The sequence below is a fragment of the Neofelis nebulosa genome, chromosome 4 (assembly GCF_028018385.1).
Source record: "Neofelis nebulosa isolate mNeoNeb1 chromosome 4, mNeoNeb1.pri, whole genome shotgun sequence".
Lineage (NCBI taxonomy): Eukaryota > Metazoa > Chordata > Mammalia > Carnivora > Felidae > Neofelis > Neofelis nebulosa.
In genome coordinates this window covers 140158850-140185532 of record NC_080785.1, presented here as the reverse complement: position 1 = coordinate 140185532, position 26683 = coordinate 140158850, and the positions used below count along the sequence as shown (strand labels likewise).

The 26683-nt window shown below is 37.7% G+C and overlaps 1 protein-coding gene across 5 annotated transcripts; it reads left to right on the top strand.

Annotated features, from left to right (window-relative positions):
- The first annotated feature begins 584 nt into the window (after positions 1-584).
- Positions 585-15864, top strand: CEP15 (centrosomal protein 15). Of its 5 annotated transcripts, none has more exons than XM_058726325.1 (5): positions 585-683; positions 1321-1432; positions 3436-3559; positions 13463-13537; positions 15446-15864. In XM_058726325.1, the coding sequence occupies exons 2-5, from the start codon at positions 1353-1355 to the stop codon at positions 15566-15568; spliced, it is 402 nt and encodes a 133-aa protein (XP_058582308.1). In that variant the 5' UTR covers positions 585-683; positions 1321-1352; the 3' UTR covers positions 15569-15864. The 5 variants fall into 5 exon arrangements, with proteins under 5 accessions (XP_058582308.1, XP_058582309.1, XP_058582307.1 ...); XM_058726326.1 differs by having other exon boundaries at positions 601-667; XM_058726324.1 differs by having other exon boundaries at positions 622-744.
- Positions 15865-26683: the final 10819 nt, after the last annotated feature.

The window sequence follows — 26683 nt, the reverse complement described above, 5'->3', positions numbered from 1 at the left end:
AAAAAGGTTTAAGAATGCGCTTCACAGCACAAAAGGATTATTTCTAAGTGCGGGGTCCTGAGGGCCGTGGGAAATTTCATTAAACCTCTGCGGGCTTCAAACCACAACCTAAATAAATGGCCAAGCTTGTCTGCTCCTCTGTTAAATGAGGACAGTGGGACCTACCCAACCCAGCATTGTGGGAAACGGCCGAGATAATCCACATAACACCGCGACCCGCATGCAGACCCCTCAAAACGTCACCGATTAATGTTACTTTCCCTAGTGGGTGCGAACAGGAGCTCCGCTCCCCCGCTCAGCAACGGAACACCAGGGTGAAGCTCTTTGAATTAAAGTGCTTTTACTCACTGTAAAGACCATTCAATCCCTTTGGAGTACCTTGAAGGGGGCTTCCCCATTTCCATACTCCGTGACTTTCTAGCTTCCCTCTCTGAAGCCTTTTGAACGGATACAGGTCTCATTTTAAAAGGCCTTGAAATTGAGCTACCGCCAAACGCTTTCGCAAGACTCGCAGCTACCGCTTTGGGAAAACTCCCGCGCCAGAGGTCCGCCTTTTATAGCAACGTGATTACGCCACCTCGTTGCGCGTGCGCAATCATGGCGGCGTGACCACGCCCAGGCCTGTGCTGGGACCCAGCGTACTGTAGCGGACGCCTTTACCGAAAAGGTCTAAGCGCGGCTGAGTGGAGTCCCACGGCGTTACGGGCCGCGGGTGGGGGCCCTGAGTGTCCGAGAACGGCGCAGGTGTCCGCAGGGCCGGCGGGTGGGGGGAGAATGTTGTTAACGGGGAAGGGCTGGGGTGATGAGGAAAGGTCGTTGAGTCCTGAGCAGGAGTTGGAGTGGTCGGAGGATTGAGGACTCTCAGACCATGGGGATCTTCGGTTCGAAAGGCAGTATTTATCTTGGGGTTTGCCTGGAGTGCTGATGGCGGGCTTACGGAAGAGAAGTTACCATGGACTAACTTTCCGGGATTTCCTTGACGCTGCAATGGAAAGTAGGAGGAATGCGGCGAGGAGTGGCCTGCAGTGATCTTAGAGGAACGTATCTGTAACTAGATCCTTGCGGGCGGGTCTGGAGAGGTTGCTGTCCGCGGTGCTGAGCAAAACACATTGGTTCCTTTAGAAGGAAACCCGATGAGGGCAGGGCAGTGTTTCCTTGGCTGGGCTCAGGGCCCTACACCTCCATGCATGTACACTGAAGGAAGAGCTCAGTCAGCGCTGGACACTCCGAGATTACCGCCAGTATTTAATTCATAAAATTTAGGAAAGCCAGTGCTTCGCCTGAGGAAAGAATTTCATTCCTGTTTTTTTTCTCCCTTAGGACAGTCACCTTTGGCTTTTGCACCCAACCAGATGATTTGCCTTCAGGCTCCCAGCCTTCAAAGTACTGCACTTGATCTTTTATCAGTATTGATCCAGGCTCTTCAGTCAAGGTGAGCTTGCTCATGTGCCATTAAAATGGGCTTTCCCAAACTCCCCAAACAGGACTCCTGAGCACGCAGGGTACAGTGAAGGGAACAATTGTGCTTTTCCACCGCAGTTACACATGAAAAATACTTTCTTATTTGGAAAAGAGATGGTAGAACTGGGCAGTCTTCCAATAAAAGAAAGACCATGAGTTTCCAGTTGGTTCTCATACTTGTTTGCCTTTCTATGTGTGTATGCACATGCATGAGAGATGGTGCTCCTGTGTTGAATTTTACAGAGTGGATTTTTTTTCTTTCTGTTGATTCAATACAATGTTTACTAGTCTTAGTACCAGCTGCTTGTTTGTTTTCAATTCAGATTAAGGTTAAAGTGTGAGGAAATAAGAGGAAGAAATGTGAGATGTTTAGTTTACCTGATTCATGGTGTTTGGGGATGCACCTGGCATATGAAAAGCTGCGCATCGTAAATAAAAATGGTTTTAAGTGCATTCTCTCATTTTATGCATTACATCTCAATTTTTATTTTTCAATTCTGAGAGAATCAATGGGGTGAGGTAATAAAACAATCAACTCTTGAAAAGCTGAGGATATGTAGTAGAAGTAACTGTACATGTTTTTATTATTTAGCAGAAAGCTTATAAGGCAGCTTTGACTAAAGATGACTTCGTTGCTTGCTCAAGAAATTCGCCTTTCTAAAAGACATGAAGAAATGTAAGGTTTTTTTTTTTTTTTTTAAGGCTTATCTAAATGAATACATTGTGCTGGCTTTCTTAGTGAAATATTGTGTGAACAGACTTAAAAATCTGAAAATGTGTCATTTAAATTTTCTAACACTTGAGAGATTTGGTATTAGGGAACATCACTGTCTCTTAAGAATAATAAAGATTAAAAGGCTTATTTATGTTCTTTTTACTTTGCTTTGCTATTACCTAGATAAATTTACCCTTCTCATCTTTCTAGGTTCCTCACTGATATTTAATGGACTTCTCTAAACCTCTTACCCGTAGCAGGCTTGGTTTAATGGTCTAATGTTGTGTCTTCAAACTTGTAATAGTTTTTTTTTTTTAAAGGAGCCCCATATTTTCATTTTGCATTAGGCCTTACAAATTATATAACCAGTCCAGTACTTATATTGATATCAACCATCTCCACCTCTTTCTGTGGGCTCTCATGTTTTCTTTAATTAATTTCTTTTCTTCATTTCATTACCAGGCCCCTTCCTTGGCTTTCTAAGGTATTTTCCTTATAAAAATGTTCAAATTACTCAATTTTAATTCTACCCTCATGTATTTTTTTATCATCTGACATTTTTTTAATTAATCATTTAAGAGGGCCAAAAAACTTGTAAAATGACGATTTGACCAATGAGACACTTTAAAAATATATAAAACAAAGCAGTTTGATAATTTACTTACAACTTTTTACATCTTTCTTCAATTACTGTTTCACCTTGTTGTGAGTATGCATACATACACACAGCCTCTCACTCATATATGGAACCATCATCTTTCTCTTGGAAAAAGAGGAAAAAAATATTTTTATTGCTTCTTCAAACATATGGAAGTTTAGCGCAATTCTAAATGTGTAACATGAGATTCAGGGGTATTGAAGTGTTAAGCAGAAGGTTTCGTATAGCAAGTTATATCAATGTATGTGTGTGGGGAGGTATATATAAGTATGTGTACAAAGGGATATGTATTACAGTTTGCATTTTCACCAAAAAATTAAAACATGTTTTAACACTCTAAAATAATTGCAAAGACCATAGAGGCTAAAAAAAACAGAAGCATGTACTTACAGTAGATACGTTAATGAAAATAATTTTACCCATATTTAAGACTTACTGAACTACCTTAGTTTTCTACTGTCTTAATAATTGACATAGTAGTTGGCTTTCAAAATACGTTGAACTTGAATTGAGGTGTAATTAAGAAATGTACGTCCATATTGAACAAGCTAAAATGTTCCCTTAAAAAAAAAAAACTTTATATAATCTTCCTTTTTTCTAGAGTATCACAAAGATTAATGTTACTTCAACAAATGGAGAATAAATTTCTAGATGAAAACAAGGAAAAGGCATCTCAGATACAAGCAGCTCAAACTGCTCTTAAAAGGAACCTTAGTCTTTTAAAGGTAAGTTTCATTGATTTTAGATATTTTCCCTCACCTATGCAAAAAAGGTTTTAAGTGAATTTCATAATTTTGATGTATATAATTTGTTTTGAATAAAATTAACAAAGTACCACCTAGTTTTTAAACCCATGTTAGATAAGTTGCATATGGATTCTCATTTTTTTAATGAAAAAAAAGTGGAAGTTTGCTTAAGCTAAGTGTTTTTAATCAACCAAAAAAAATCAGTGACCACAGAAGGAATTTAAAGGTCACCTTTGTGCAAGACGTAATAAATTTAAGATACAGCTCTCTATCTTCTTTTATTTATCGGGAGATTCTAAAACCCCATGAAGTACCTATAATGTTTTTAGATCCAACTCAAAACTATCCTCATAAAAATGAGAACAATTTGATTTTGCCCTATTGGGGCCACAGTCAACACACAGAATTCATATCTAACAGATAACAGATTTCCCAGATCTCTCTTGATAGTGATGGAGGAGGTGGTCAAAGTATGTGATTGCGCAGGGCCTCACCATTTGGCCAATGTGCCCATTTGGAGTAAAATCATATGTGTAACATTTTTGGCTGCTTGCTATACTTTGCTTCCAGAATTGTATGGCTTCATCCATAATTAAAACCCTAAAGTTTGCTTCCATTCAAGCTTCCAAGAGATCCTATGACTAAAACATTTGGTAGTAAGGCTATATTATTTAAGTTATAAAGCAGTGTTTTCAGTTTTTTATTGTTAAATATTTTCATCGATAGGCATGATATAGTTATCTTCTGTAGTCACTAGAGGATAAAGGAAGAGGGAAATTCAGTTATCTTCTCAGCTTCTGGCAGTTTGATCCACAGTAATTTAAGTCACAGCCATAGTGCTACCAAAGCATTCTATGTTGCCATATGTCTTACTTGCCCAATGGTGTTTGCAATATTTATTTTTAAATGGAAATATATAGGATAATCTGGAATTTGCTGTGAAAATTCAGAAAAACTAAATTAGAAGGCTTGAAGGCTTGACTGCTACCTACCTGCAACAAGTACAGGTGGTATTCGGATTTTTCAAGTTTGTCTTCCTTTTAGTGAGCAAGTATTTGGTGAATGCCCGGAGTCCTTACTACTAAGCTAGTTCTCAGCAGAAGGTGGAGTCAACAAAAGAATTCAGAGTTCTTTACATCCAGTAGCTCATAGGCTTAACTGATAACCTAAGGTTGAGGTTGTCACACACAAAATAGGAGACCTTAGGAGATCAAACATTCAGTTACATGGAATCCTCAGCAATGCGGGACTAAGTATAAAAACTCATCAAAAGCTAAAATATTCTAACAAGTCTGACAGTGGAAGCTAAGCTGGAACGGTGTTTGAATAGGCACAAGGTAAGGACATTCTTCTGCATTCTTACAGAAGAACCAAGCCCAGAAGAATGAATAGCCCGATTAATGTTCACGGGACCCTGAGCTAACTACCTCGTAAAGCCACAGGAAGCAAGGTTGGATAGATTTTGTGAGACCCAACTGAAGAGTCTGAGACTTGATATATAGGGATAATACAGTACTAGACATGTTTGAGCAAAAGAAAACTAGAGACTTACATAAGAAACATATGGGTATTTAAGAAAAGATTCATCTCCTATTCTGATGTAATGTGATTTGAAGAATGGAGAGCTTAGATTAAAGAAGAATAGCTAAGAAATCATTGTCCTATCTAGAAGGAAGATAATGAACCTAGTTTCATAGTCTTTTGGTATGGTTTTTCTCCCCCCGATAATAAAATATATTCTCACTGTAAAAAACTTGAAAGTGTAAAGAAGATGAGCTAGCATAGTTGTTGTTATTGTTTTTTTAATCTTTATTTTGAGAGAGAGAGCATGAGCAGGGGAGGGCAGAGAAAGGGAGGGAGGGAGGGAGGGAGGGAGGGAGGGAGGGAGAGAGAGAGAGAGAGAGAGAGAGAGAGAGAGAATCCCAAGCAGTCTCTGCACTGTCAGCACAGAGCCCAATGAGGGGCTCTATCCCATGAACTATGAGATCATGACCTTAGCCAAAGTCAAGAGTCAAATGCTTAACTGAATGAGCCACTCAGAGCCCCTGAAATAGTTTTCCATATCATCCCACCCAGCTAGAAATTAGTATTTTTTTGTATTTTTCCTGTCAGTCTTTTCATAAACAGATACAGTGTCTGTTTGCTGTTAGACATGCAGTCTCTTCACTTTTTTTTAAAACATACTTTGAATATTTGTATATGCAATTTTTTTATCCTGCTTTCCCTCTTATTATTTTGTTTGAAACTCTGTAAAGAGATTATTGTGCAAGTGACATAAATAAGACTTGATCACAGAATATTCAGTTGGGAACAACTTTTTTTTTTTTTTTTTTTTAATTTTTTTTTAAATTTTTTTTTTTAACGTTTATTTTATTTTTGAGACAGAGAAAGACAGAGCATGAACGGGGGAGGGTCAGAGAGAGAGGGAGACACAGAATCTGAAACAGGCTCCAGGCTCTGAGCAGTCAGCACAGAGCCCGACGCGGGGCTTGAACTCACAGACCGCGAGATCATGACCTGAGCCGAAGTCAGACGCTTAACCGACTGAGCCACCCAGGCGCCCCGGGAACAACTTTTAAAAGCATATAGATTCAGTCTCATTGAAGGTTATTATTTTTTTTTTTTTTTTAGCATAAAAACTTTTCTACAAGATTAAAGTAAAAATCGACCTGCTTTGGCCTAAAGCCCCACCCATTTAGCCCTTCCTTGTCTGCTCTATTGTCACTGTAAGGAATGGTGAAAACCACTGACCACTACTATTGCCCTAATTTAGAGCTGAGGAAACCATAAGGTAACTAACTACTCCTAATACCCCTGGTCAAGAACAGTTTCAGTTACATCACGTTATGTACTTAAGACCAGAATACACTTTAAAAATGGTTCCACTAAAACTTGGAAGCATTCTTGTAAAGACACTAATAACAATATAAGGATGAGCTCTATCAGCATCCATTATTTCAGCTTAGTGTTTCTTATATTGCTCAGAGCATCCAAATAACAGGGAGTAAGCCTTGATTTTTGGAAAGGAAGATATAATACTAGTATTTTTAAACGATATGGCTGTATATGTAGACAAGCCAAAGTTGTTTTAAAACTAGTATTAGTTGAGTAAAATTAATGGATAGAAAGTAAACATAAAAATATCAGTAACAATCCTATAGATATACTTGGAAAATAGGAGATCACATTCACATTAGCAATGAGATTATAAAATACTTGGGAATGCTCTTAACAAGGGACGTACATGACTGTTACAATTACTACATTTCAATGGGAGATTCAAGAGAAAATTTAAATGGAGACATATGCCTTAATCCTGACGGGAAAACTATTATTTTTTTAACTATTATTTTTATAACACCAGTTGTCACAAAGTTATGTTTTTTAATGTTTATTATTGAGAGAGGGAGAGAGAGGGAGCATGAGTGGGGGAGGGGCAGAGACAGTGAGGGGACAGAGGATCTGAAGCGGGCTCCTCACTGACAGCAGTGAGCCCAATGTAGGGCTCGAATTCATCAACTGTGACATCACAACCTGAGCTAAAGTCGGAGGGTTAACCGACTGAGCAACCCAGGCATCCCACAATGTTATTTTTAGTTTCAATAGAACCCCACAAAAATTTCACATCAAGCCCAACAAAATTTCTCTAAATGCATTTGGAAAAATAAAGTAGCAAGAGTATCAAAGAATGTCTTTAAAATGGGATGATAATGAAAAGACTAATCCCAAACTGTTCAAGCATATTAGTAAAAGAATGAACATGAATTTAAGTAGAGAAGAAAACTCACACTGAGAGTTTAGTCAGTAAGTATCATAGATGATAATGGATTGTTAGATTGTTAGTTTCCAGAAATGAAATAAAATGAAATGTATCTGCCTTTTAAGAACAAAATTGGAAGAGACAATTCTGTTTCCATAAATACTTCCAGGATGTAAAAGGTCATCTCTTTCCACCTCCTTCCTTACCCCCACCACCAGTGACAAAATTGTTTAACCCAAAAAGTCAGTTTTGTGGTAGCAAACATCATCTTGTGAAGAAAATGAACAAACATTCCAGGGTGAGAAGGAACAGGAGTGTGCTACAGCAGACTAGAGATATGGCAGGTGCTTCCCGTAAGGTGCGTCCCGGAAGCCTTCTTGGGGTGGCTGCCGGTTAGAGCCTTGAACCAGCTGCCCCCCAGGATGGCCAATAACTTACAGGACCCCATCTCTCCTCTTCCCTACTCACATTTCTCACTTTCTCCAAATCCAGTGAGGAGCGAGTTTAACGAATGCTTAAGTGCTGCTTGTACCAGTGACCCTGTATCTCATGCCTAAGTATCTTCTTTTTGCAATCCCAGAAATTGCACCTTGAGCACATTAAATGATTAAACCCAGCCCAGCCAGAGCTGGCATCACTGCATAGATTTATAGGGAGATATCCATTGCTGGGTTGAGAGGGAGGGACAGGTCTAGTGAGGGGAAAGGAAAGAAATCGCAGTACATGACTTTTTGTGCTCACAGTTTACCTTTCCTAATCATGAGTCAACTCATTTATAGAGGCTGCTGAATACTGCCATAGAGTAACATTTACACCACCATCCATACAGGAAACTTGTTTTTTAATTGTTATGAAAAATTGCGAACCTATGTAGAAGAGGAAATCGAAGAATGAACTTCCATGTGCTTATCACCCAGATTCAGTAATTATCAAAACACAGCCAATCTTGTTTCATCTACACTCCTCACCTTCACCCCCAGCCCGCCCCTCAAATTATTTTGAAGCTAATCTTCAGGCATGCCATTGTGTCATCTTTAAACACTTTGGTGTACATCTATTTCAGTGTTTATCCAAGATAAGGGCTATTTTAAAGTATAATCGCAATACCACGATCAACTTAAGAAATTAACAATTCCTCAAATATTCAGTTGAGATGCCCGTCTCCCATATTAACTTTTTAAATATTTTTAAGTTTATGTATTTATTTTGAGAAAGAGAGAGCACGAACAGGGAAGGAGGGAGAGGGAGAGAGAATCCCAAGCAAGCTCCTTGCTGTCTGTGCAGAGCCTGATGAGGAGCTCGAAACTCACAGACCCTGAGATCATAACCTGAGCAGAAACCAGAAGTCAGATGCTTAACAGACTGAGCCACCCGGATGTCCCTCCCTTATTAACTTATCAACATGGTTTTACATTTGTTTGAATCAGGATCCAAATAAAATCCAGTATGTAATTGACAGATAGGTTTCCCTAATCTCTAGAAGTTCCCTCTGCCCCACCCCTTTCTTTTCTAACCCCCTTTGAATTTCTTTGTTGAAGGAATTGGCTCATTTCTCCTATAGAGCTTCTCACAATCTGGATATTACTAATTACATTGCTGAAGTATCATTTAGTATGTTCCTCTATTCCCCATAATTGACAGATTGATAGGATGAAGTTGTCCTGTGCAACAGAAATATAACGCAAGTATTATAAAATTTCCTAGTAACCATTTTTAATAAGGTTAAAAGAAACATTAAATGAAACATTAAAATTTTCATATTTCAAATATATTGCTCCTGAAAGTTAGTACATACCTTGTTCTTTTTTCTTACTGAGCCTTCAAAATTCAGTGTGTATTTTACATTTCCAGCGCTTCTCGACTCAGACTTGTCACATTTCAAATTCTCAGCAACCACATGTTAATGCTCTGCATTTCTAGAGACCTGATCACATTCAGGCTCAGTGTTTTGGGGGAAGAACACTTTTGTAATGACTGGTTGTCTCTCCTTCTGGAATGTTAGCAGTCACTGGTGATCGTGGCCTACACATGCCTATCAGGGCTTGCAAAAAGTGATATTTGCATTCTTCTATTCCTTTTTATTCGATTACTGATCATTTACAAGAAGATGAACCTGCCCTCAGCAGATAGTTGGTTATACTGAAGTACATTTCCTATAGGAACAAGCATGATGAGTGCTTGATTCTTTTCTCTGTACTTAGTTTTCAAAAATAACAGGTTGATTCTCTAGTATCCTCCAAAAGTGACAAATTGGTGTTTTTAAATACAGCTGCAGTGTTCAATCTGTATTCCCACTGATGCTCCAACTGTCCCAATTTTACCAAGTGGAAACCTCCAAGGTAGCTCGTGAATGCCTCTGACCTGATCTTAACAGTCCTTGGTAGTTTACTTTCTTTCTGGTATGATGATATCTATCAGGTTAATCATACGCATTTGGAATTGGCCTTTGCTCCAAGGAGCCCTGGATCCTTTTGATAGGAATGTATATTTAGAGCCCTTGACCGGGTGTTTCTTACAACTTTTTTTAAAGATAAAATTGAAAAAAAAAAAAAAAAAGATAAAAGTCAGCAAGAGCTCGTATCAATAATTCCATTTCGATCACATGATTCCAAGACTTTTAACTTAAAATCATCAACCTTTAACTCTTTTTCCCCCCTCAAACCAAACATCTCAGTTCGCAAGTAATTTCCCAGTACCAACCTCATAGTCATTTACTTTATCCCGTGATATAGACAGCACTACCAGCAACAGTATGATTACAGACTATGGCTCTCAGTCAGAAACTTTTTACAATTCTTTTTGTCCTTGGGGTACATCTCACTATGGATGCTCTGTCAAAATACCGTGTTCTAAGACCACCTGATGTACTTTTTCTTGATGTGGCTATGCCACCAAATAGACAACAGGTTTGTTTCCTTTTGTTTTCAACTTTTAGGGATTGCTTTTTCATTTGTTCTGTAACTATATCAATTTCTCAATGATATGTATCGAGTGACAGATCTGTAAAAAACAAGATAAAAAGGTCTAGTCAGGTAAGTCTACCCTCTTTTCACCTGCTTTTTTTCTTCTTCCCCCCAACCCCCTTGGGTACTTTTTTTTTTTTTTAAGCTTTTCATTTATACTCAAGAAACTTTTGACACCTTAATCATTTATTTATGTAATGAATATTTAAGTGTTTAGTACATACCCTGCACTTTATAAGATTCTCAGATGCTTAAAGGTAGTAGCAAACATAGTCCTTATCATCTCGCAGTGTATAGTCAAAGAGAAGGTTCTTCACTGAAAATAATATGATATAACTTGCTACAGAAGGTAGAGATTTTTCAGTCAGGCTAAGGAATTCATAGTTTGTCCTCTGTGTAGTGGGTATGTTGTTTTTTTTTTTTTAAACTAGGTAAAGACATATTTAAAGTAGTAATTTTAGCAAAACTAATCAATTTCATATGAGGTTGAAATGAGACATAGTCTAAGCCTGGGTCCAAGTCCTATTTGTTGAACAAGTAAGTAATAATAAGGCCATAGCACAGGATGGCATGGACAGACTAGAGGAGACATCCTGAAGGATCAGTCTACGGACCTTTGCATTTTTAAATGTCAGGGAATAAGAAGAGTTGAAGATAGAAGATGCAGCATCGGTGTCTGGGGGAGGAGAACTCCCACTATTGTATATTCAGTACAGTCAGGAGGAATAAGTGTCGTTTTATTAGGCTGAGGAATAAGGGCTAGGAAGAAAAGTTATCTGTCCCTCTACATTAACAGCTGAAGCTAGATAAGAGGCAGTCTTGGAGAGAGCAAAAGTAAAAAGATGAGGACAGATGTCACAAATCTTAAGAAAGCCCACACTTCAGATTAAGAAGAGAAAAAAGGAGCCAGCGAAGGAGAAAGAGAAGTAGGAGGCAGAGAGGTAAGCAAAACAGCTAAGAAAGTAAAATCTCACTTGAGAAAGAAGTTCTCTGGAAGGGTGATAATCCCTTGTCGAAATGCTTCAGAGCTGACAGTCAAGTTACTCACAACAGGCCTGTCTTACCAGGCCACAGATCCCTGCTCATGTCTACTCTTTCATTGCAAATCTGCTCTTCTAGGAGAGAGATTCAATATCCTTACTTTCTGGTCTTTAAGGCAAAGGTTTATAATCTTGTCTATAGGTGCAAGTGGCACCTAGATCTACCACTAACAGTAAATTTATAACTATTCTAATAATGGTGTAAATGGAGTTATGATTCTTTTGTTTGATTTCTAACAGTTCCAGGACCTTGTACAATCTCAGTGCAATCACAGAAGAGTTAATCTTCACTATTCAATGTAGCATCGGCATCAAAAGCTCTTTAGCATGTGTCTCAGCTACAAACTTCTGGTGGGGAATAGACAGGGCTATTAGATGGGCTTTTGATCCCTAAATTGCTGGTTTTCCCCTTCAAATCACCTTCTTCTAGACAGCAGGTGCATTAATGGTTGTGCAACTTTGGGGAGTCCCTTTAGGGAATTTCCTGTTTTTCCCTTTTACATTTCACACCCATTCCTTGCTCCCGCCGCTACCATCTGCTCGCTCTTTTCTCCTGTTCAGCATTGGATTCTTCACACCCCACTCCCACGCCCTTTTCCATCGCTCTCCGTCTGTCCAACAGCCCTGTACTTGGATTGCTCCAATGCTTGTACAGGGATCAGAGAACTTTCTCTTTTCGATCAACTCACTAAGCTCAAAGGAGAGACAAAATTTACACAGCCTTGAGCCAAGGCCTCTGTGAACTTGACAAACATAAGCAAGCACAAGACAACATAGGTGCCAATGTGGGGAGCATGAAACAGAGCTCAGCATTTCACTAACGACTTGGAATGTTCTACATTTCTGGGCATACACTTCATCCACATATCAAGGTAACATCTTTACCAGAGTATGAATTAAGTGTAATTAATTACCCTTGTGTTTCTACAACCATAAGAGCAAATGCACACACCCACGAATTAAACTACAAATTAAAGCCCAGTGCTTAAAAGCCATCAGATGAATGATGCACAACGTAGCAGTAAAGCTGGCCATCGAGACTGCCCTAGAAATCTAGTACTAAAAATCTAGAGTGTAGTGAAAAGGCTTTTGCTGCAAAGTACGGAGGTACCTCATGGTCTTTCTTTTCAATATGTGGAGAATTTGCATGAATATAAAACAAAAAGAACACCGAACAAATGAAATGTGTGGCATTAATATACCACTTCCATGATCTGGCCCAGAACACTTCACTTTTAAGGTTAGTGCAGTGTCAAAATATCTGTTTTTAGGGGCGCCTGGGTGGCTTAGTCGGTTGAACGTCCGACTTCAGCTCAGGTCACTATCTCGCGGTCTGTGAGTTTGAGCCCCGCGTCCGGCTCTGGGCTGATGGCTCAGAGGCTGGAGCCTGCTTCGGATTCTGTGTCTCCCTCTCTCTCTGCCCCTCCCCCTTTCATGCTCTGTCTCTGTCTCAAAAATAAATAAATGTTAATTTTTTTTTTTTAAACACAAAATATCTGTTTTTAGTGTCAGAATATTTGACCGTTTTATCCACCTGGCAGTTTTGAATGGTATTAGGGCTAAGGTAGTATCCTGAGCAGTTTTATAAGAAAGTCCATTTTTCAAGAATTATTGCCATTTACTTTTTTTTTTTTTAATTTTTTTTAACGTTTATTTATTTTTGAGACAGAGAGACACAGCATGAACGGGGGAGGGGCAGAGAGAGAGGGAGACAGAGAATCAGAAGCAAGCTCCAGGCTCTGAGCCATCAGCCCAGAGCGCGACGCGGGGCTCGAACTCGCGGACCGCAAGATCGTGACCTGAGCTGAAGTCGGACGCTTAACCGACTGAGCCACCCAGGCGCCCCGCCATTTACTATTTTAAATGAAATGGAATACCTTGAAAGTGCTCTCGACACTACCCCCACTTTTTATTTTAAGATAAGAAATGCTCTGTTCCCGATCTGAAACTGGTTGTCTAGCCAGTGATCAGTCTCCTACCTCAATGACCTTCCTTCAGTTCAGACTGTATATCCAGAGAAGAGTTGAGAGATTTGGGATATAGATGTTGCTATTACAGGTGCCATTTGTATGTGTTATGTAAATACATTTTGTTTCTATAACATTGATACCTATCACAGGATATAGAAGCAGCAGAAAAGTCTCTACAGACCCGGAGTCACCCAATTCCATCACCAGAGGTGGTTTCTCTTGAGGTGAGAATCTTAAAGATCAAAAGTATAAGAAGAGACCCCATTCTGTTATGAGTACGTTGTAAATTAACTGTGGTTCTATGTATGTATTTCCCAGACTTATTTATTCAGTAAAATAAACAAGATATGTCTGATTGATCCTTACATGTCCACAGTGCTGTGCTTTGTATGTAGGTGACTGATAAGTATCTTGATGTTAAAAAAAAAAAAAAAGTGTCACATAAAAATTTTCTTAAAATCCTCCATCTTTTCATCTAGAAACAACTACCCTGTTAAACCACGAGAGACACTATGCACTAAATCTTAAGATGACAGCATGCCTAACCAAAGTGCTTTTCCTGTTGGCTAATGTTAGTAGTTTAGTCCCTTCACCAATTTTCAACCAATGCCATTTCAATGCATATTATCATGCAGTACAGTGTGGCTTTTGTCTGTTTTATTTTGCTCAGTTCAAGAACAGATTGGGAAGATTGTTGGCAAAAATAAATCCTACTTGGTATATGAATATATCTGTGATGAAAGGAAATTTACTCCATATAGAATAGTTTAATTTTATATTCCTAATGACCTTTTTCAAATACAGTTTGCTTGCTGCCTAACCAGAGATGTGAATAGACTCAAAATTAAAGGATGAGAATTTGCCCTTCAATTTTCTGTGTCATCTAGAGTAATAAGAGGAGGCAGTGATCAAGGATAGAAAGAACTCTGGTACAAAGTTGTGCCTTGGGCATGTCTTTTTCTTTGTTGAATTCTCCAATACCTTGCTCTGGCCTATACGGGGCCCACACAATAGGGGTTAATCCAGCCATGAATGGTGGAGAAACTCCCAACCACAGGCGATGGTTGGTATTTTTCTGAGCTAGTCTTGCACAGCAGGATGACCTCTATTTTAAGTGTTTCAGGCTACTTCTCAGACCACATGCATAGATAGATAGATATGTAGAACCGCTCACCATTTTCAACTTTCAGAACTCCTGTACCTTGTTAATGTGCAGAGTAGATCATTATGTGTTCTTAATGCTATGGAATTCTTTGGTTGAATTTCCCAAAATGAGATTCATAGTGATAATCTCCTATAAAATGCCCTGCAAGGATAGAGATTTTTGGTAGTTTACTTTTATTTGGCTTTGTTAGAGCAGTCATGCAAAAAACCATCAAAGCTTCTAGAAACTATATGGTGATCTTTGCATGAGCCTCTGTAGCTTACAGACTTGCTATAGGCAGGCCATTAAAACAGTATCTCAATTTCTAAGCCATTTAAATGAAAAGTGATTACATTATATTTTTTCTCAATATAAAAAAAATTGGGAAGAAATTACAATTTACCATAACGAGTGCTTTTCTAAAAGGTATAGTGGATGCGTATTTTAAATGTTTCTCCCCATACAATTAAGGAGTCCATTCACCTGAATCCTGTACTAGTTATATTTCAGTTCCTGAGCTCATCGCAGGTCCAATCTTTTTAGGCCAACTATAAATCAGTTGTTCATGTTTGATCATTTCATTGTAATAACTTCAGTACACGTAATCATTTGGTAGGAGATTTGGAACAGTAACCGAAAACATTTAATGATTGTAGCCATAAATGATTCCACTGGTAATAATCCCAAGGTTGGCCACAAGAGGGCGTGTAAAATCACAATAAAATCCTAAAACCTGTAATTCTGCCAGGCTCTGGTTTTACTGAGAAATTTGAAAATTAACACTAGTAAGTAGCCAGATTTCTTTCTAAAATTAACATAAAATATTCTGTAGAGGAAGTGCATTCTACGTCTATGTGTGCATGTGTGTGTGTGTACACGCATACACACACTTCAGTGAATAAACATTTAGACTATTATGAAGAGCCAAGTTCAATTGCTTGATATGCTTTTTTACTTTTGGATGTTGTTTTTTTTTTTTTTTTTCCAGACTCTTTACTGGGCATCAGTAGAAGAATATATTCCCAAGTGGGAACAGTTTCTTTTAGGAAGAGCACCATATCCGATCGGTGTTGAAAATGAAAATGAAGCAGAAAAATACCACTCAAAATGAGGCGCAGTGATAACTTCTTCACATGCTCTTTCAAAACAACCTGTTTAGTACAGCTGAATATTAAAGAATATGCAGATCGTTTCAGGAACTTTAGGAATCGAGTACCTTCCCAGTGTCCCATTACCTTCTCAATGACGGTCAGGATCTGCCAATCTGCTGACGAGTCTCAGGTTGTCACTTTGAGACCTACTAGTAGTTCCAGGTCAAGAATTTGCCTTCTGCCAAATCCATGGAAGTGTTAGTGTTAAAAGCTTATACTGAAAGGTGGACTGTTTATTAAACAAGTCGCTAAATAAGTGTGTGTGTCTCGTTTTAAGAAAAAAAAATCATTTACAGCCATTCTCATCTAAACAGTAAATACGGGTTGTTCTGATGTTACATTTTCTAGAATCATTTTGGTTATTTTATTATGGGGATCATGTTCAGCACAGGATCAAAGTGGGTGTTGGTCCATTATTACAGTTTCTTCTAACAAGTAGAAAAAATAGAGACACTTAAGCTGCTTCAATATAATATTTATTAGAGAATGGATTTATAGGATTTTGTCCTTCATAGATAATCAAACCTCTGAAAGTTCTGGGGGAAAGAACTAAACCATCAAGCATTTGGTAAGTAGCCAGTTTCAGGAAGGCTCAGACGTGGTTCTGAAAAAGGTCCCCTGTTAGAGCTGAGAATGGTTACTGGATTTTGACTTGGTTATTTAAGGACTGCCAACCCTGTGAATGTCGATAACTCCTCTCATCTTCTCATCTTTAAACTTGCCCTTCCCTCTCCCTTCTATTTTCATTATTTCTGAAACTCAGAAAGCTTTGAGGTTCCTCAGTCTTCCACTGCTTGAACACTCAAAAAAATTTGTTTTTCTAATTATAGAGGCAGCTCCTGCTAGCATGGGGAGTCTATACGTTCATTGCCATTCAAGCATTTAAATTTCAAACTGGTTTGTGTTTTTAAAAGAAAATAGGATAAGCTAAAAAAAAAAAAACAAACAAAAAACAACAACAACAACAACACTATATTGAAACGTCCATTGTGCTGATAAGTTCCTTTAAACTACCATCTTGGAAATATCCTGTTGAGTGGGTGGTTGGTGTGGGTAACAATAACGTTGTTTTCATAATACGCGCTGGCAGATTAACATACTTCTCTACAGTGTTAACAGTTGTAATTAAGGAATAAACAGCACAGAGTGTCAGTCCGATGACAATTTCATCTATAGTGTCACAATACAAAATGTCACAAAATATTAGAACTGTTATATAACTATAAAAAGTATCCGCTTAAAAGCTGAAAGCCTTTTTAAAAAAGGAAGACAGAGAAAGGAAGAAAAAAGAAAACTGGCATAGAGACCAGAACAATTTATACCTTCTCAAGAATGTTCTGACATGAAAATAAATTGATAATTTTTTTTTTCCTGTTACATCACAGTTTGGTTTCTAGCCATCCAGTTGATTTAGCAGGAGAATGCACGGCTTTTTAGCAGCTTTGAATTGGTAAACAGATTTAGATGTAGTAGAAAGGAACATGAGGAAGTTTTTTTTTTTTTTTTTTTTTTAACATCCAATCTTTCCCAGCATATGCACATAAGAAGGTGAATGAAGCGATGTGAAACTTATTTCTCTTTAGTCAAGTGAAAAAAAAGGCTAAACATTTGTTGAGATAGTAAAATATTGTGTCAAGCAAGTAGGCACATTCCAAAATTAAACAGTGGTTGATACGTTAACATCCTCAAATATTTGAGTGCACACTTCCTTTGAGTTCTGTAAATTAAATCACCAGTAGGTTCAATTAAAATACAAAATGAATAGCAATTTAACCATGTCAGAAAAGGTTGTTTTTTTCCTCCCCTAAGTTGACTGACTTGCTAAATAGTTTATAAAAAGAGCATATATTTAATATACCCTGGGTTACTACTTAGGGAAGCGGGATGGATGTCATTTCTAGGCTTTAGCTGTATCCTTTCCCCTGTTACTAGAGAATACCTCAAAAACTCCCAGAGATGACTTTATTCCTGGCCCCCACAGAACTCCCTCCCCTTCTCTCCTTGTAGACTGTAACAGATTGCACCACATGGTGTATGTTTAAAAAAAATATATCCATAGGGACCTAGATACCCCATTAAAGGGCTTTATATTCCTCATGGCAAATTAGCTTTACATAGGAATTTCCAAGTACCGTTTTCTGTAAGGAGGGAAGAAATACCGTATCTAACGTGTATTTTGTATTTGCTATCACTAGGAATCAGACAAGCCAACAGGTCATCTACTCATATTCCCCCTGCCCCCTACCACTGCTATGATTCAGCATCCTTCCCGTTCACTCCATCATACCTACTATTCATGAAAAACATGAATTCGGTATTTGGGGGTTTGGATTTTGGTTTTTGTCTCTTTACAATAATGGGATTTTCAAAATAAAGGTCATTTCAACATTTTCTTCGCACAGCCTTGCTTGGATTGTTGCAAACACAGAGGTGCATAAATACTCAAACTCATTTTATGCTGGAAGACTTTTAGTAGATGAATTTATTAAACTATAAAATACTAAGGTCAGAAAGAGCTGCAGTTTTTCTCCATGCTTGGTAAAATAAACCTGACTAAGGAAAAGCCCAACACTCTAGAAACCAGACATCTGGTCTTTCCCGGGAGGGGGGGGGGGCGGGGGGCAGCAGGAGCAGTGCCAATGAAAGGGAGGTCAAATGGACAGTTTTTCCTGTGCGTTACGTCCAAGGTGCTTTCACATGTCGGCTGAAGACTTGAAGGACTATAATAATCTAACTTTTTTCACAATTTGGTCTTCTCTGTTCCAATCCCTTTTCCATCAAAAAAAAAAAAATACAATGGATATGTGGACATACTTATTTTTGAACCAGAATTAAAGTAAGTTGGTGATTTTCTCACTTCTACAATAACTGGAGACAGGCCAGGGGGCGGGGAGTATATGAAAAGCCAGGGTTTGCAATCACAAGAGTAAGGTAGGAAGCTTTAAACCCCGTCAGGTAGGTTTTAGAGTATAAAATTAAATGCACAAGGCCACGAATTTGGCTTATCCACAAAATGTATTCTTTTCCTTCCTTATTCTGTTAGTCTTTATTAAATAAACAAAGGTGAATTGGTTTAAAGTCCTTTTTTAAAAAAATAAAGTTTTAAATCTAGGAGTTACCACCCTCCCCGTTTCAAGAATTGTCCAAACATTATAGCTACATGGCTTAAAAAAAACTCTCCATTTTAACAGTCTAGTTGACCTCTTCTACTTTGATTAGGATGCTAAGATGCCTTTTTTTAAGTTTCTGACTAAAAATTTACTCATCAGAGAAGGTATGAAGTATATAGTGAGTTCCAACAGAGGAAGGAAGGAAGGAAAAGAGGGAAGGAGGGAAGGAGGGAGGGAGAGAGAGAGATCAATCTGTGGAAAATACGGAGAAGGCAAAGAGAAATTACTTTGAGAAAGCTTTAAGTTGAAGCAAGAAATACGCCCACTTCTTGCGTTTTATTTGTTTATCTTATAATTTAGAAGTTAATTTGTCTCCATAGGAAATTTAATTCCCTATGGCTAATACACGAACATTTAGAGTTTTCTGGGACAAACACAGACGTGTCAAACTTCAGCAATTAAGGAGAGGATTGATATGTGGATTTGACGGCTGGCATTGTGATCTCCTTTTCTAACTGGAACTGAGATTATATCCTTACTAAAATCCAAGACAAGGAAAATGACTCAAACAAAGACAGAGGCAAAAAAAACACTTCCGGACATCATCTTACCTCTCAGAGTCGAGTTTCCTTGCCTACAAGAGAAAAAGGACCGGGTTCCCTACCTTCACAGTTAATGTTTCAGAGTTCTTGCCATTTTAAAAACTCTAACTGGCATCTCAAAGAGAGACTGAGACTTGGCTAGAGCAGTATCTAGATTGACTAGTACAAATCAATAAATACTGGCATTAAGAGGAAACAATGGAGTGTTCTTATTTTAGAAAGATGATTTAGTTTGTATTTTTTAAATTTTTATTACTTTTTTAATGTTTTTATTTTTGAGAGAGCGAGAGTGTGTGTGTGTGCGCGCGCGCGCGCGCGCACACACACACACACACACACACACACACACGAGTGGGGGAGGGGCAGAGAGAAGGGGAGACACAGAATCCGAAGCAGGCGCCAGGCTCCGCGCTGTCAACACAGAGCCCAACACAGGGCTCCAAGATCATGACCTGAGCCAAAGTCGGACGCTTAACCAACTGAGCCACCCAGGCACCCCTGTTTCTGTATTTTTGATGACAACTGGATCATTTAACCTCCACTGTTAGAAAAACTAAGGGGCCCCTGGGTGGCTCAGTTGGTTAAGCGTCCGACTTCAGCTCAGGTCATGATCTCATGGTTCGTGGACCCAAGCCGAAAAATAAATAAATGTTAAAAAAAAATTTTTTTTAACTAAATACATAATTTGACCTTCCCCCCCCCCCCCAATAAGTCTGGGTTATCAATGTATGAGTGTCTCTGATGTTTTACATGTTACCGCTTTGGGGACAATTCAGTCAAATTAGAGACGGACAAAATTCCAAGTATATCTTTGTCTAATCCACCTCTATCTTCTTTCCTTTCCCAATGCAACATAATCATTTTTCATGTCTTATTCTCTATTTATAAGATCTATAAAATAGACATTTTGTATTGGACCCTCTTCCTCAGGAAAACCATTAATACTAAGATGTTCAAAAGAAGCTAAATACAGAGCCTTTGAAAATGATACACAGGAAAACAAAGCTGGGTAACATTTAAGCATCATTCATTCATTCATTCATTCCAACAGATCTTTCTGACTGCCCATCGTGTAGCAGGCACAGCTCTAAGCACCAAAAATACAGAACACAGAACTGCCCTCTAAATCCATGTCCTTACATAATTTACATTCTGGAGGGGCACTGGGTGAAGAGGATTGAAGGTAGTGATTAAAAAACACAAACAGGTACCTGGCTGACTCAGTTGGTGGAGTTTGCTACTCTTGATTTCAGGGTCATGAGTTCAGGCCCCACACTAGGCATGGAGCCTACTTTAAATAAGATAAAATATGGGGCACCTGGGTAGCTCAGTCGGTTAAGCATCAGACTTCAGCTCAGGTCATGATCCCGTGGCTCATGGGTTCGAGCCCCATATCAGGCTCTGTGCTGACAGCTCAGAGCCTCGAACCTATTTCGGATTTTGTGTCATCCTCTCTCTCTGCCTCTCTCCTACTCGTGCTCTATCTCTGTCTCAAAAATAAACATTTAAAAAATAGTAAGAATAAATGAATAAGTGAAATAAGTAATTATAAGATTTTTTTTAAACTTAAAAAATACCTAATATATTAGATGGTAATAAGGTCTAATACAGAATGAACATCTAAAATATCTGCTCAAAGCAAGAAAACAAAGCACATTTCATAGTTTCTTAGAAAATAGGACTAGAAGACTTTGTCCCCCCATTCAAAGATCTTGAGGTAGGTTTTCCAATGAGGCAATGTTTTTCACTGCCACTAACTTGGATACTGTGTAAGCTTAATAGATAGATTTGCAATAAAGAATGAAAAAAAAACCCTCACTACTTCAACACATAATTTGTTACATCAATATTCACAGCAGCATTATTCACAATAGCCAAAAAGTGGAAAGAATCCAAATGTCCACCACTGATTGGATAAACAAAATATGGCGTACAAAGGAAAGGGGAAGATCTGTATTTCCATCAAACAAAACAGACTTGAATCCAAAAATAGTACCAAGAGACAAAAAAGCCATTATATAATAAAGGGGTCAATTCATCAAAAAATATATCCTAAATATATATACACCCAACATCACAGCACCTAAATATATTAAGTATACTCTAACCAATCTGAAGAGAGAAACAGACAGCAATAATAGTAGGAATTTCAACACCCCACTTCCACCAATGGATAGATCATCCAGACAGAAAAATCAACAAGACAACACTGGACGTGAATCCTTTATCAGACCAAATGGGGCTAACAGACATTTATAGAACATTAAACCCAAGGGCAGAATACACATTCTCCTCAAGTGCACACTGAACATTCTCCAGGATAGATCACTTGATAGGCCACAAAACAAGTCATAACAAATTTAAGAAATTGGAAATCATATCAAGTATCTTTTCTGACCACAATGGGACAAAACTGGAAATCAACAAAAGGAAAGCTGGAAATTTTATGATCACCTGTAAACTAAACAACACACTCCTGGACAATCTGTGTGCCAAAGAAGAAATCAAAGGGGAAACATAAAACATCTCAAAACAATAAAAACAAATATACAATACAGCCAGACCTATAGGATGCTGCAATAGTAATTCTTAGAGGGCTATAGTGATAAATGAGTATGTTAATATAGAGATCTCAAGTAAACCATCTAACCTCAAAAACTAGAAAGAGAACAAACTAAGCCCAAAGTTAGCAGAAGGAAGGAAATAACAAAGATCAGAGCAGAAATAGAGACCAGACAAACAATAGAAAAGATCAATGAAAATAAGACCTGTTTTTTGTTTTGGTTTTTTTTTTTTCTGAAAGATAAATTAACAAAATTTTGGCTAGATGAAGAAAAAAACTCAATCAGAAATTAAAGAGGAGACACTACAACTCAACTAATACTACAGACATACACAGGTTCATAAGAGATTACTATGAGCAATTCTATGCCAACAAATTGGATAACCTAAAAGAAATGGATAGATTCCTAGAAACATACAACCTACCAAGACTGAATCACGAAGAAATAGAAAATCTTAATCAGTAATCATTAAGGAATTTAAATCATTATTCTAAAATGTATTCACTGGTGAATTCTATCACACATTAAAGACTAACATCAATCATTCTCAAACTCTTCCCAAATGTCTAAGAGAAGGGAAATCTCCCAAATTTATTTTACAGGGCCAGCATTACCCTGATATCAAAGCCAGATAAAGATATACAAGAAAACTATAGACCACTATCCCTGATGAATATAGATGCAAAAATTCTCAACAAAATATTAGCAAACCAAATTCAGCAACATATTAAAATTATCATACACCATGAACAAGAAGGACTTATTCTGGGATGAAAAGATGATTCAATACACACAAATCAATAAATGTAATACACATTAATAGAATGAAAGATAAACCATATTATCACCTCACTAGATGCAGAAAAAAGCTTTTTACAAATAAAACATCCTTTCATGATAAAATTCCTTAACAAACCAAGTATAGAAAAACATACTTCAACATAATAAGGGCCATATATGACAGACCCACAACGAACATCATATTTGATAAGATTAAAAGTTTTTCCCCTAAAAGCAGGAACAAGACAAGGATGCCCACTCTCTCAAGTCCTAGCTAGAGCAAGTAGGCAAGACAAAGAAATAGAAAGCAGCGAAATTGGAAAAGAAGTAGTAAAAATGTCATTATTTGTAGATAAGATCTTATAGAGAAAATCCAAAGGACTCAACCAAAACCCGTTGCAGGATATTAAATCAACATACAAAACTCCGTTGCATTTCTGCATAGTCACAATGACATATCTTTAAAAAAAAAAAAGGGGCGCCTGGGTGGCGCAGTCGGTTAAGCGTCCGACTTCAGCCAGGTCACGATCTCGCGGTCCGTGAGTTTGAGCCCCGCGTCAGGCTCTGGGCTGATGGCTCGGAGCCTGGAGCCTGTTTCCGATTCTGTGTCTCCCTCTCTTTCTGACCCAACCCCGTTCATGCTCTGTCTCTCTCTGTCCCAAAAATAAATAAAAAATGTTGAAAAAAAAAATTTAAAAAAAAAAAAAAAAAAGAAATTTTCCCATTCACAACAGCATCAAAAATAAGCAAATAGGAATAAATTTGATCAAAGTGAAAGATCTTAACACTAAAAACTGCAGGACTTTGATGGAAGAAAGTGAAGACACAAAAAAATGGAAAGATATCCCATGTTCATGGATTAGAACAATGAATATTGTTAAAATGTCCAAAGTACCCAAAGCCATCTACAGATTCAAAGCAATCTCTATCAACGTTCCAATGACATTTTTCAGAGAAGTACAAACAATCCTAAAATTTGAATGGAACCACAAAAGACCATGAATAGCCAAACGATCCTAACAAAGAACAAAACCAGAGGTATCACACTTCCTGATAAAAAAACCTATGTAATTAAAACAGTATGGTATTGGCATAAAAATAGACACATGGACCAATAGAACAGAACTGACATCCCAGAAATAAACTCCGAAATTTAGGGTCAACTAACATTTAACAATGGAGCCAAGAAAACCCAAGAGGGAAAGGATGGTCTCTTCAACAAATGGTGCTGGGAAAAGTGAGTAACTATATGCAGAGAAATGAAATTGAACCCCAATCTTACACCATTCACAAAAATTTACTTAAAATGGATTAAAGACTTAAATATCAGACCTGACATAGTAAAACTCCTAGAAAAAAAACACAGAGAAAAAGCTTCCTGACATTAGTCTCAGCAACAATTTTTTTTTTTCGGATATGACACCAAAAGCAAAAGAAATACAATACTCAACAAGTGGGACTACACCAAACTAAAAAGCTTCTGCACAGCAAATGAAACAAAAAGGCAACATATAGAATGGAAGAAAATATTTGCAAACCACATACTGGTTAAAAGGTTAACATCCAAAATACATAAAAAATTCATACAACTCAATGACACCACCACCACCAACAACAAAGGCAATTTGATTCTAAAATGGGCAGAAAAATTGAATAGACATTTTCTCAGAGAAGACATCCATGTGGCCAACAGGTACGTGAAAAGGTGCTTAACATCAATAGTCATAAAGGAAATGCAAATCAAACCCATAGTGAGATATCACCTCATGCCTGATAGGCTATCATTAAGAAGACAAACAGTGGCAAATGTTGGGGAGGATGTGGAGAAAAGGGAACCGCTGTACGCTGTTCATGGGAATGTAAGGTGGTTCTGCCACTGGCAAACAGTAAGGAGTTTCTATCAAGCAATCCTACTTCTGATTATATGGCCAAAATAACTGAAAAAAAAACATTACCAAAAAGATATCTGCACTCCCATGTGCACTGCAGCATTATTCACAGTAGCCAAGATATTCCAACAACCCAAGTGTCCATCAACAGATGAATGGATAAAGAAAATGTGGCGTGTGTATATAGATATATGTATACATACATACACACATATATACACATATACATGCTATATATACACATATGTATATCTATATACACATATACATATATACACATACACACGTGTGGGCATGTGTACACATGTATATATCCATGTGAATGTATTCATACACACAATTAATTAATTATTCACCCCTAAAAAAAAAAAGGTATCCTGCTATCTGTGACAACATGGATAGACCTTGAGGGCATTATGCTTAGTGAGAGAAGCCCAAGGTAAATATTGTATGGTATCACTTCTGTGTAGAATCTAAAAAAGCCAAACTCACAGGAACAGTGGAATGGTAGTTACCAGGTCTTGGGGTGCAGGAGGGAGAATGGTGGGAAGATATTATTAAAGATTGAAAACTTGAAAATGAAAGGAAAGGAAGTTCTGAGGATCTAATGCACAACACAGTGATTACTGTCAACAACATTGTATTACATGCTTCAAAACTGCTAAGAGACAGTATCTTAAATGTTCTCACATTAAAAGGCAATGATAATTATGTGAGGTGATAGAGGTATTAGCTCAAGCGGGGTGGTAATCATACTAGACTATATAAATGTATCAAATCAACATGTTATACACATAAAACTTACACAATGTTTATGTCAATTTATTTCAATAAACAATGTGGTGTACACATACAATGAAATATTATCTAGCCTTAAAAAGAAAACTCTGACACATGCCTCAACATGGGTGAACCTTGAAGACATTATGCTAATTCAATTAAGCCAGAGAGAGAAGGACAAATACTGTATGATTCCGCTTATATGACGTAATAAAATTCATAGAGACATACAGTAGAATGGTGGTGGCCAGGAGCCGGGGAGTTCGAGTTTAATGAACACAGAGTTTCAGTTTGGGAAGATACGTCAATTCCAGAGATGGATGGTGATGACGGTTTTACAACAATGTGGATGTGCTTAGTGCCACTGAAATGTACACTCAACAAAGGTTGATTAAAATGGTTAAGTTTTATGTGAGGTATCTGTTGCCACAACTGACACATTCTTCACTAAACATCACTGGAGCACTTCCACTGTGTAAGCTATTTAAATCTCATGTGTAACAACCCAACATATACAAGGGGGTTCATTCCTCCTAGAAAACTTCTCCATGTATTCCAATCCACTTGACCGCCTGTCTTTGGAAGGTTGGTATTGCAGAGGATTTAATGCCAATGAAACTCCTTACAAACAAGGTTCTAGTCCCTGGTCTGCTACTGCCACTCCTTTTTCTCAGTAAGTTCAAGTTGTCTCGTGTTTTTATGATGATAGAAATGTTTTCCATCTGCACTGTCTAAAAATGGCAGCTACTAGCCTCATGTGGTTACTGAGCACTTAAAACATGGAGCTAGCTTAACTGAGAAACTTAATTTTTATCTAATTTCGATTGCTGGAAAAATTTTAAGTATCTTTGGAACAACCTGGCTATGTGGATGTACTCTTTCAAGTAAGTTTTATGAAATCTAAGTAGAGATCAAAGTATTTTCAATGTAAAACTTAGCATCCAAATGGATATATGCTGTAAGAGTAAAATGCACACTGGATTTTAAAGACAGTAGGAAACAAAAGTAGTTTAATTTTTGTACTGATCACATACCGAAATGTTCTTTTCAATGTATCAGATTAAATGTATTGGATTAAACATATTATTAAAATTAACTTCATTTGTTTCTGTCTACTTTTTCTAAAGTAGCTACTAGAAAATTCAAATGACAAATGATACTTGCATTATATTTTACTAAGCAACATTAAACTAGAAGATTTCTAAGAGCCCTGGTAATTCCCTGAATCATAAACTTTATAAACATTTTTAAAAATCCACTCTCAGGGCGCCTGGGTGGCTCAGTCGGTTAAACATCTGATTCTTGCTTTCAGCTCAAGTCATGATCCCAGGATCATGAGATCAAGCCCTG